General features: G+C 37.3%; 2 protein-coding genes across 3 annotated transcripts in view; one reads left to right on the top strand and one right to left on the bottom strand.

Moving 5' to 3' along the window:
• Positions 1-1419: 1419 nt before the first annotated feature.
• Positions 1420-6069, bottom strand: LOC143218286 (uncharacterized). 2 transcript variants are annotated; one of them, XM_076443405.1, is made up of 4 exons: positions 3382-3744; positions 2782-3024; positions 2583-2716; positions 1420-1725 (listed from the first exon to the last, which is right to left on the bottom strand). In XM_076443405.1, exons 3-4 carry the CDS (start codon positions 2646-2648, stop codon positions 1420-1422), a joined length of 372 nt encoding a protein of 123 aa, XP_076299520.1. In that variant the 5' UTR covers positions 2649-2716; positions 2782-3024; positions 3382-3744. The 2 variants fall into 2 exon arrangements, with proteins under 2 accessions (XP_076299520.1, XP_076299521.1); XM_076443406.1 differs by lacking the exons at positions 2583-2716; positions 2782-3024; positions 3382-3744 and adding exons at positions 4024-4203; positions 5893-6069.
• Rpb8 (DNA-directed RNA polymerases I, II, and III subunit Rpb8) overlaps positions 5922-12652 on the top strand; it is a 153737-nt gene continuing 147006 nt past the window's right edge. Inside the window, exon 1 of the mRNA XM_076443404.1 lies at positions 5922-6068. Coding sequence (XP_076299519.1) covers positions 5996-6068 — 73 coding nt within the window. The 5' untranslated portion in view covers positions 5922-5995. The remainder of the gene's footprint in view (positions 6069-12652) is intronic.

The following is a 12652-nucleotide window of genomic DNA, read 5'->3' as shown; positions in this document are numbered from 1 at the left end:
AATATAGATTCTAATTTTTGCTATAAATTTTTCTTAAATTTGAAGATTCTGTGCGTCTGAAAAAGATGCATAAAAGATGCCAAAAAGATGCCCGGAAGACGCGTAAAAAGACGCTTAAAAGATGCCTGAAAGACCCCTGAAAGGACGTGTAGAAGATGCATAAAAGATGCCTGAAAGGACGTGTAAAAGATGCATAAAAGATGCCTGAAAGACCTCCGAAAAGATGCGTAAAAGATGTCAAAAAAGGCAACTTTTTTTGCGTCTTTACGTACATCTTAAAGAGATCAAAAAGACCTGTGAGAGACGACTTTAAGTCGCACAGTTTTGGAACAAAGACCTGTTAAATTCGTACAAAGTACGTGAAAAAGACGTGAAAACGATGTGCCACAGACGTAACGTACGACTTAAAGACGTAGTTACGTCTTGCGTCAGGCAACTTTTAGGCGTACTTTAAGATGTCTCTGTGCTATCTGGGGTGCTACACGCAGTCTGAAGTTTAACGTGTACCCTCAGTGGTAAACGTGGCATGGAATACAAAATTCTAGGGAACATTTCTTTTGGGGACCTCGAGGGATTTTTGTGGAGAAAGATGATCAATAATTTGAATAAATATGCATGCAATGCATTTTTCTGTTTGCTGTTCTGAATTACCGACTCTATAGAAAATGGTCAGTGGCGGATGTCGATAATGTAGCGGATGTCGATACAGGATAACGTCGATATTGCAGGATGGCGTCGATAATCCAGGAGGACTGTCGGTATTTCTTACGCCCTCTAGGATATATTCTGGCTCCATCCTGAGAAACAGAAGGCCATCGACGGCATTTTGTCGGTAAAGAAGACCACTGAGGAGATTCTCGTCGCGATGTATCGGTGTGAATGCGAATTATCACGAAACCATATCGATTATTATTAAACGTTACATTCTCCGCCATATTTCAGACGATGTTTTGACACTATTTTGGCACTATTTAGAACTTTTAGCGATGTGGTATATCAGATCACTGTAACTTTCACGTTATCCCCGCGCCCGTCACGCCCGGTTACTGTCACGCTGAATAACACAGGGGCTGGCTCTCGTCGGTGACGAGATATAGGAAGAGGAGGAGACCGATAACCATACGAGTTTTCATGTCTCAAGATCTGAAATACCGACATCGATGAAAACTACTTTTCGATAACGTGAATTCCTACTTTATAAGTACTCCATTTTGCAGACATGCCAGGAGCCACAAAATGACACGAAATGGTTGTCGGTGCAGGACAGTTTGAAATGAATTGTCGTGTTTCTGGAAGAACACACTCGTACGAAGAAAACGGGACAATTTATTCGAAAAACGAAAGGGGACGATATAGACACGGTCACATGTAAGTTTGATCAAATGATTTCGGTCCCATCGATGAGACGGGGGCCGTAGTTCAATCGTGTATCAGCACATCGTAATGGCCGCTGTCGGAGTTTCCGGTGAACAGAAGCCTCACGGTTTCATACTGGGAGCTCTCATGGTTATGGAACACCCGTTTCAGTTGACATCTGTCCTTGATCTCTCGATAAATCGACAGGTTCGTGTAATTGATTTTTGTGGCTACTGTGCACTCCAGTTCACTGGCAAATGTGCCGACCATGCTCATGTAATCGCAATAGGCTTGGCGGTCCGATATGTTCCACTCGGCCATCACGAATGGTCCATATTCATACCAGTTGTCCTTGATATGTTGGACCACCTGTTGGACCACAGCAAATCATTTATATAACGATATCATTCGTGTCATGTAGACTGCGGATTTGATGCGTTTATGACAAAAATGGACACGTACCATTTAAACCAGTGGACACGTTAAAAATATTTAAGGACACGTGTGCTGCAATCTATGCGAACATTTTTTTATTTTGCATAAAGATCCGCAGTCTAGCAAATTAATGTTCCTAGTATTCAATAACGTTCTGGTAGAACAGTACAATAATGTCTCGATGTGCGAGATGTACACGATATTTATGCAAAAATCTATTGTGTTGCAGAAGCTCGGTTCGGATAATCGAGGTCTTACTATGTCGTGAATTGAACGATTAAATATAACGTGAACTGCGTCGCGTGAATCTCATAAGTGTGACCCCATCGAAACAACTTATGGGACAAAAGCCAACATTTTAACCAACAGTTTAACATTTTTAACTTGGAGAAAATATTGCGATGAAAAGAAAGAATTTGAGAATCAATATAAATTTAGAACAGATGGGATTAAAATCAAATAATTCGTTAATTCAAGTAACTTCAGGTACCCACGCATCCCTGCGGAACATGGCTGGAAACTGTGAAAACATGCACTAGGGGCCAAACTGATTTAAGAGACAAGAACATGAGTGGTACCAGCTCGAAACTACTGTCCTTCGTCGGGCACATTGGTTGAATGGGAGAATAGGGCCCAAAGGCCCTGGTTTTAGTGGGTATGGGGGGGAACCCAACACCTGTTCCCTCGAGTCCCACACTACCCCCATCCGGGGATGTACATAAATGTATTTTTTCCACTCATCTTTACAATAAAAAAAAAGTGTCAATTGTATTGGGAAAAGAAGAGCGCACCATGGAGCGGAGGTGTCGGTGTTCGTCTTCGTTTCGCCATAAAATGTAGCTGATCGCTCGAAACATACAATTCCCATCGCCGTATATGTTGTGCACGCGAAACGTGCCCTCAGCACACCTTAATCGAGCCGTACCTACAACGAAATTTCAAAGATGCGAATAAAGAACCGGCCGGTTATATCGGCTAGGGTTTTAACACCTTTTTTGAAAAGGGCAGAACGTTCGATATTATGTTTACTGGCCCGAACGGTTCTGGAATCGCGCGAGATCAACTCGGTGCACGAACTCCAATCCGTGGGCCGGAAGTGCGCGGATTTTGCTTCTCGAATTCTTATTGGGTGGCCGACGTCAGAAAAGTCCCCGCGGTCGAAATATTCTTCGTCTCGGAAGTGATTACACCTTTTCGCATTCTTGAGGAATGATGCACGAGGCGCGGGCTTGTCTATCGACAAATTATGCACAACTTTTCAAATTTGTCCGCACTATTGTTCGAGGAAGGACATGATCCGATGACTCGAGTCATAGAACTCAAGGTCATTCTAAAAGGGAGACTTTAATCTTTGGATGCAGGGTCATTTAAAAGATAAAGTAACAAATTTCGACAGAATGATAAAGATTCAAGGAAGAATGTTACACTAGAATGTCCCCTATTAACCTGTCCGCCATATCGAACAAATTAAATGTGATCTCGTGTGATCATAAATTAAAAAATACAGGAATTATCGAATGTGTTGCAATAATAGCACTGTAGAAAGAGAAATGATTGTGCGAAGAAATGAAATAATGCTGGTTTATTTACCGTCTTCGAAGATGTGGTTGCAGAAGTAGAAACACACCACACAAGGTAAAAATAGTGATCTCAAAAATGTTAATATCTGGACTTTCGAAATGTCCAGCTTAAGCTACCTTCAGGATCGAGGTATGATCTGTGTTTCATAGATTGCCGCATCTTTTGGTAGCATCGAAATACGACCCAAAATGGGTAAATTTTTCACTCGGTCTATTTTCTTATTCGACCGTTCACATCCGAGAAATTTCACACTTTGACGTTTGCATTCTTGAGATTGCGACGTATAAATTAATATGTTCTGATTCTCTTTTTTTCCTGTTGCCAAACGTTCAAACTGCATATCTTCATTATATACAGAGACGTAATAATTAGAGGACGATAAATTCAACCGTTTCGTTTCGATTTTATAATAAAAATTAGACATACGTAATTAAACAACATATAGAAACCAAATATAGAATGTTGTTTCCTCCCTTAGTAATTGTACACATCGAATTTTATGCATTTATGACAAAAATAAGCAGGTGTAATTTAGGATATTAAAATCATGTACGACGAATTCCAAAATACTTTTATATTATGTTCAACCTATTCAACATATTATAAGAGAGAAAGTTAATTTCAATTTCAAAAATTTTGCCGTTTACTTACGCCCTCTAGGATAAATTGTGGCTGGAGCATGAAGCAGAAAGGCCACCGACAGCATCGTGTCGGTACAGAAGACCACTGAGGACTCCGCACTCTGCTGATTGTTGAAGTTGAAAGTACGACAGGAATGGACAGGAAGCTGCGTCTTGATTTCGATTCTCGAAAGCATCAAGTAGTATCGATCTGGGCAATCAATATGGTTTTTCGATCAATGGATTTTCTCCCGCGGAAATGAAATTCATAATTCTATCGGTAACAGCGCCATTATAGAATATCAGTTCTCGTCGGTACGGTAGGATGTGACACGAAAATGGTAAGGGCTTTTCGAACGCGAGACAGAAAAGTACATTGGGTGATTGATCTACTGCGTCTACTCCTATACCTCGTCCGTGGTTTAATTATTTTCCATAGATAGCACCACTGGCCATTTTAAAAAATGTATCATCACAAAAACCGCTTTGGTATGCACAAAACACATAGGCAGAGAGGAAATCTGACGTATGTATAAAAGATATATGCCAATAAATATCCCGCAATGCATAATCGCATAAATTTAGAAACATTTATCAATGAGTCTGGTACACTTGGAAAAATGTAGGATTACAAACTTCTGTTACTTTGTGCGAGTAATTCAGAGTAATTCGAGGTTAATAACTAGACTGCGGATCTTTATGCATTTATAAAAATGTTCAAAAAATGCTGGAGTATCAAAAATTCGACAGAATTTAGTACGATTTTAATTTATTTCAGATCTAAAAAGGCTACTACGACGGAAAATAAGATTTCATTTTATTCCGTTTTGTTAAAATTCGTCTACAAAAATTGCATAAACTTCCGCAGTCTATTAATAACTCCCAGAGTGAAATGAATTATTTCGATCATCGCCGAATTGTTTCTGTTTTCGACCTCTCCAACTTTATGCAGATTTCTCGGTGGTTACGCAACAATATGAAATCCCTAATATTACGTAACGCGTTATATATCAATATATGCGTCATAATGTCGGTACTTATGGCTATACGTGTGTCATGGTATGGTACAGAAACCCCCTCAAGCTGCGTACTGCTGCGTAAAAGAATAATTGTGCTGCGTAAAAACCATGAACCTGCACGGTGACTCCCTCTGTCGAACTCGATGGAAGACAGAATTTCAAGGTTATACGAGTTGTCAATCTAATAAACATCGTTAGTTCCTAATTGTATTGATGTGTCGTTATTAGCATAAAAAAATTGTTTAGTCATTCACGTTTAAATTATAAATAGCCTTGCAACGTGTGTCCGAGCTAACATGTTGGGTTGGCAAGAAAGTAATTTCGGTATTCGGTGAAATAAAACCGAATTTCTTTATTCAAGCGACGAGCTATTCTCTTGTTTATTCTTTTTGGCAAAGGATTATCGAACAAAAGGGAAAATTCATTAAAGTTCATTGCTTGGATCAAAAAAATTTAGAGAAGACGTATTCCTAATTATAATAATAACGTATCTACATATACGAATATATAATAAATGGACAACGGGTCTCAATACAAAATAAAATGTTTATACATCATTTGCATGGAAATGAAGATGAATAAAGATATATTTATCTGTTGTGTAAATAATTTCAATTCATTGAAATGAACACACTTCGTCTTCGTATGTTTACGTTTTCCTACTGATTTGTGTCATAAATGCATCAAATCTAATAATAAATACACGAAAATACGAATATATAAATGTACAAACCTATTTACGAATACATTAAAGTACATACACAAGAATTTGAAATGTCGACCACCGTTCGAAAATAATTTTCGTGGAATGCAATTTGAATGGTATATATATGCATATTTCATGGTTCATAAATCACAGCGTAATTTACCAAATTACTAACCTACATTACTGTGTCGTAGCGATCCAAAATTACGTTCCTATCCGCGAGTGAAATATTGGCCGCGAGGTGGAGACATCGTCACTGATCGTCACAGTTGTCTAAAATGGCGGGCGTGCTGTTCGAGGATATTTTCAACGTGAAAGACATCGATCCAGAAGGCAAGAAATTCGACAGGGGTGAGTCTGAAACGTTCTTTACATCTTCGTATATTCGTGAACTGTGTTGTGTCGAAATAGTTTCCGTTATTGCAAACATCCTAACCGTTCCAATCGCGACGTGCCATGGACGTTCTCTCGCGGAAGTTACCGGGAAGCACATGGTGTGACAGATTGATGTAAATACTGCGTTCTACACGCGGACATGTTATGGAAGTATGTTAATGATTAGCATTGTTTACTGTGTCGAGCGCTCGATAGCTTTCCATTGATGAAAAAGCTGTACTGTTACTTTGACGTGCGAAACGGTGTTACTCATTTCTTGACCGACTGTGCTTCTTCGATGGCGGGAAATTTGAAGGTCGAATAAGATAAACATCGCCTCTAACATTTTTCATTCTTTTTACTTTCATTGCAAGCGACTGTTATGTGCTCTTTCCATTAGCAAATTATTCGAGACAGTAACGTTTCGTACAGAAAAAAGCTAATGGAATATTTAAAAATTAGTATTAGGAACATTCCTATGTGATTTTTAATATACGACAATATACGTAATGCCGCGATAGTCGGCACCATCGATAGTTTCCGATAATTATCGATAGTCATGGTGTGCAATATATTTTGTATAATACAAGCCATATTGCAAATCATTCCTTGTTGCTTTCTACATATATGTTTTAATCTATTTTAATATACGTTTGGAAGGAACATATTTAAAAGTGAAGCTCTTCAAATGTGTAAAGAATAATTTATTTAGAGCAATTGGTGATACCTAGATTGCGGATTTTATGCATTTATGGGAATAATCAGTAGGTGTGATTTAAAACAGTGAAAGAATTAGAAATATTTGAAGATACTGTTATATTATTTTCATTTTCAAATAAATTTCTATTTCACTGAATTTGTTGTAGTTCGCATAAAGAAATTTTGTTTTGCATAAAGATCCGCTGTCTCTAGTGATACAATTACAAATTAACTTTCAGATGCTGCATTTGATGCTATTTTTATTTTCGTAACCACGTGGGAAAATATATGTGAAATTCAACATTGTCTTCTTTAATTTTATACGATTCGATAAGTGTGTTACAATGCAGAACAATTCGGAGTTTTAAATTTTAAACATTTATACAATGAAGGTTGAGGTTATAAAAATTGTGGGAATGATTAATCAACGAGAATACATTCTCATTGAATTGTACAAATTTATTCGGGGCGAAATATTTATTTTTACGTGTTTTAGTCTAATCGGGGAAAAATACTAGGTTCGTTTACAGGTTTTTCACTGCAAATTCACCCTTCTGCAAATCAAATTCACAAATGAATTGTTGAGAGATTCAAAATTTTAAAAGTAATTAATAGACTGCGGATTTTATGCATTTATGACAAAAATGGGCACGTACAATTTAAATCAGTGGACGTGTTAGAAATATTTAAGGATGTCAATGTATTAGTTTCAGCTTAGTAGAATAATTAAAAGAAGAATACAATTTTTATTTGGCTCCTGTGTCCTGCAATCAATGCGAAAATTTTTTTTGCATAAAGATCCGCAGTCTAGTAATTAGTAATTACTAATTACCAAGTCATTAACTTTGTAATGTATGAAAACTGTGTATAGATATGTAAAAAATATTTATTGTAGCCGTTTTCTGATTGAATCCTTCGCAGTGATGACAGCATTCACGTGTGTTTAAATAAATATCAGATGATTGCACGAGTTCGTGCCCGATTTGAAAATAAAATCGAATGGTATATTTGAAAGAATACTACAATTGGAAAATGCAGTACAGTTTGCGACACATCTACGAAAATCTATAATTTAATCTAAATAAACAAATAGTTAATTTTAAATAATCTTAATGGGTGAACTTGATTTGCAAAAGGTTGAGATTGATTTGTAAAAGGGCAGAATTGATTTGCAAAAAGGTGAAATTGATTTGCGTAGGGAATTCGACTTGCAAAAGGGTGAATTTTTCGAAGTGCTTGGATGCGTCGGGAAGATTCGACGGGAATCTGTCGCGATCACGTTCGTTGACAAAAAAGCCTGTAGGGTCGAGTGTGTTTGACATTAATTTGAAAGGCAGCGCTTTGTGGCAGTGCAAACCCCATTCTTCTCGTCACCTTGAACTGTGACTGCAGATCTGTTAGCCCACTTCTTTTTTTCTTGTTCACCGTGCAAATCGATGGATTCGGCTCGACAACCAGCTCGAAAATTGCGAATAGGTGACACGACGACGGGGATTTCGTCGCAACCGTTGTCACGTGTGTTGTCACACTCAACAATGTGCATTGTTCTAGTTATCGTGTTCGCTTATCGTCTCGACTGCTTTGCATTTCACGAAAAATGGTGGCCGTATTTTTATCGACGTATTTGAATATTCGAACGTGACCATGATCCCGGGGTGTTTTATGCGAGATTGAAATTTCCACGTGAAACGCGGCAAATTGGATTTCAAAGATATACCTCGGCCTCTAAACATTGCAAACGTTCGTCGACAAAAGAAAAATATATATTGAAACGCGAACGACCGTTGTCGAAGCTAAACGAGAACCGTTTCTCTTTCTATCTCTTTAATAATCCTTTTCTAATTTCCATTTGTTTTATCATCGTAGATGGAAGTTTAAACATTGATACGATTACGCATCAAGGTCGTTTAAACATTGATACGCATGCCAGAATAATGGCGTCACCGCAGCCATATGGCGAAGCTTTTGCGGCTTGCGCACGGAAAGCTTGTTCAAACAAGAATTTCTTCTCACAATGAAGAACAACCACAGAATTGTTCTAATAATTACATTTAAAGTGATTACTTTATTAACGCTGGACCTGCCACCGCTCGTCGAATGAACGGTCTCTGGTTTTTTTATTTCACAATTGGTCAAATCATAATGATGCTTTAATCTATTTATTGGGTTGGAACGAAAGTGTTCGTGGCGTTTGTAAATTAAAATTAAGATATTTATACGTAGATTTATTCAATAACATCAGCTTTAAATTTTGATTTAAGCAAACGCTACGAACTTTCGTTCCAACCCAATAAATAGATTAAAGCATCATTATAATGTGAATAATTGTAATATTGTAAATTGTAAAAGTTCAGATATTTATTTGTAAATTTATTCAATGAAATATTTTCCATTCTGTTCTATTAGTTTTTGCCATTTTCGAGGTAACTTCTCGTGTTGTCGAATAAACATACGAAGAAATAACTTATTTTTACCTTCGATGCTTCATTTGAAAACCCAAGTTCCTTTCCAGTTTATTTTAACGTGGTCGCATTAACAGCGAGGTCATTAGCGAATACATGCATCATTTTATGCATTTATGGCTTCGAGAAATGCTAGAACATAAAATTCCACAGAATTTAGTACAGGCTTTTATTTATTTCAGGTCTACAAAGTATACCACAACTGAAAATATAGCATTTCACGTGATTCCACTAAATTTGCCTATATAAAAATTGAAAATTGCATGAACGTCCGCAGTCTACTTATAACATATTTGACACGTAATTTTGTAAATTTAGAATGAAGAGACAATAACATAAAATTATAACAGTCGTATACAGAGTATTTTTCACCTAACTTGACCACCTTAAATATCTTTGTTGTTTTCAAAGACGCATTAAATGTCCTCAGGACAAAGTTGAATGGTAAAATGGGGCTCATACGATAGCAAAAAATTTTTTGTTTTTATGTAATTTTTTTTAGAGATATGAAGGTCACCTTCATTTTTTTTTTTAAATGGAATGAGGTATTTTTTAATACATCAATCGACGGAGCTGGACACTCGTTATAAAAAAGTACTAACCAATGTACAGGGTGCGCCATTTGTAGGTACCATATGTTAAATGCTTATAAAATAGTGAAAACGTAATTAAATCGAGTTCGGTTTGCGATATTTATTTACTTTGGTTTATACCAATACAAAAAATTCATTTTTTAAATACAACGTCGGGCAAGTAATCACCTTTATGAACGACGCAAAGAAATGCTCGTTTTTGGGCATTTCCCATAACTTTTTGCAACGTTTCGGGCATTATTTCCGTTATTTCCTTACGGATTGCATCTTTCAGCTCCTGGAGGGACCGCGGCGCGCCAACATAAACTTTTGACTTTAAATATCCCCACAGAAAAAAGTCTGGAGCAGTCTGGAGGCGTCAAATCCGGCGAACGTGGAGGCCAATTGTAATCGCCATTTTTCGAGATTAAGCGATTCGGGAACAATCTTCTGAGGAGAGTCATTGTGCTGGTGTTAAGTTATTCATGGTGAATAATGGTATGAAATGAGCTGTCAAATACGCTAGAATATTCTCCGGAATGTTTACGAATAACAATTGTTTTAGCGTTTAACATATGGTACCTACAGACGGCGCACCCTGTATGTTAAAAATCTTGCCCCAGTTTTTGTTTCCCTTATTCTTCGGTACTTCGACGAGTCGAAGCTTCGGAAAAGTAACAGCCCTAGTTAGGAGCCGGGAGGACGAAAAACGAGAATGCAAAATGGCGAATAAAAATTAAATGGCGGGTGGGTTAACACGAATCTGCGACGGCCATCGATCATCTCGAACCGGAGCGGTGTAATTCGAAAGAGAAAGAGCTGCGCGCGGATCGCGTCATCCTATATGTATTTTCACCTACATTACCGCCGGGAAAAGGGTTCCGCTGGAACAGCAGCGTTCCATGCGGATGGGTGTTAGTGGAGCTAGGCGAGCGACAGAGAAAACAGGATCTCGGTTAGCGGGGAAGAGGATGCAGCGGAGGGGTGGGAAAAAGTGGAAGCTGGATGGAGCGGTTTCAAGAATGGATTAGGCTGGTTACCACGGCGAAGCCACTTTTTCCAACTGCTCAGTGCACACAATTTTGTCCTTGACGCGTATCGATATCCTACAGAGGACAAAATCAACCTTTAACTATTATGTCACGATTTCAACAAATTCTAGTTTACACTAGACCTTACACACATTACACTTTCCCGGTCGAAAATTTTAATCATTTTTATGGCACTGATAAAATAATGAAAAAACATTTTTCGAGTCTGTAATTTTCTTGACACGTATCTTCCAGTCTGCGAATACAAGAAAAAAATTTTGTATTAATTTTGTAAATGATTTTTTATGGGGTTTTTTGCAGCCTCGTGTAAATCGTTTTAGAAATGTTGATCTGCTGGCGTGCACGATTGCGGCTCACTGGAACGTTTGATAAAAAAATTGTCTTTACAGAAAGTATGACTATGGCTTCAGTATACAGGGTGAGTTCGAAGAAACGGAACACTTAAATATCTCCGTTACTTTCCGTTGTACAATAAAACTTCTTAGGACAGAGTTACACTGTTTGAACGGCCACATTTAACGGTGTAAGGCAAAAAATTTTCGAGGTCATTTTTTTAAATGAGACTTCAAGGTTATCGATATGTTTTTAAATGGAGTGAGGTATTTTTTAATACATCAATCGATGCAACTGGACATTCGTTATAAAAAAGTACTAACCTATGTATGTCGAACAGTCAGTAGTTCACGAGATATTTCAATTTAAATAACTCTAAAACACCATTACTGTCGTACTAAGACGTTACACAAGTAAGTAAACGCTAACATCAATTTCAATGTCAATGTCAATGTTTCCATTTCAACTTCAATATCAACTCTTCAACTTCAATTTTCTAATTTCAACTTCAGTTTCAACTCTTCCATTTCAACTTCAATTTCTATTCTTCCATTGCAACTTCAATTTCTACTCTTCCATTTCAACTTCAATATTTCAAATTCATTCCGTTAATATCAACTTCAATTTCAATATCAACTCTTCAATTTCAACATCAAATTTTCCATTTCAATTTCAATTCGTTAATTTCAACTCTTCAATTTCAATTTCAACATCAAATTTTCCATTTCAACTTCAATTTCAACTCTTCAACTTCATTTTCAACCTCAATGTTTTCCATTTCAACTTCAATTCTTCAATTTCAACGTCAATTTTTCAAGCTAATTTCACAATTAGTGAACTTTGACCGCGGATATCTCGGAAACTATGCGAGATAGCGAAAAACTGAATCGAATCAATCTTGTGGCACATTTTAGCAGCTTTAATTTTGTATGGAAAGGTCTTATCGCTAGGACGCATAGTTTCCGAGATTTCCGCGCTCAATGTTCATTAATCGTGCTGAAAAATTAGTGAACTTCGAGCGCGGATATCTCGGAAACAATGCGAGATAGTGAAAAATTGAATGGAATCAATGTTGTAGCACATTTTGTCAGCTTTAATTTTGTATGGAAAGGTATTATCGCTAGAACTCGTAGTTTCCGAGATATAAGCGGAAAACCGAAAAAGGTGACTTCTACGTGCCCCTCTGTAGCCCGCTCACCTCCTAGGAGTAGGGACTTTTAGTATGTTTACCTCCTAACTAGTCCAAACAAAGTCCCAAAGTTAAATATTGTGTTCCTTCCATTTCCCTCTACACCTCCCTTATGAGCATTCATAATTCAAAAAGAATTTTCCACAGTAAATATAAAAATTTGTATCTTGAAAAATGCCGCGTGGTACATATTTAACGGAAGAAGAGAGGGGTAAAATTTTAGCCCTGCAGGAAATAGATTTTAGCATGCGCG

Source organism: Lasioglossum baleicum, chromosome 19, assembly GCF_051020765.1.
Source record: "Lasioglossum baleicum chromosome 19, iyLasBale1, whole genome shotgun sequence".
Taxonomy (NCBI): domain Eukaryota; kingdom Metazoa; phylum Arthropoda; class Insecta; order Hymenoptera; family Halictidae; genus Lasioglossum; species Lasioglossum baleicum.
The sequence above is the reverse complement of the archived record's forward strand: the minus strand, read 5'-3'. Positions and strand labels throughout refer to the sequence as shown.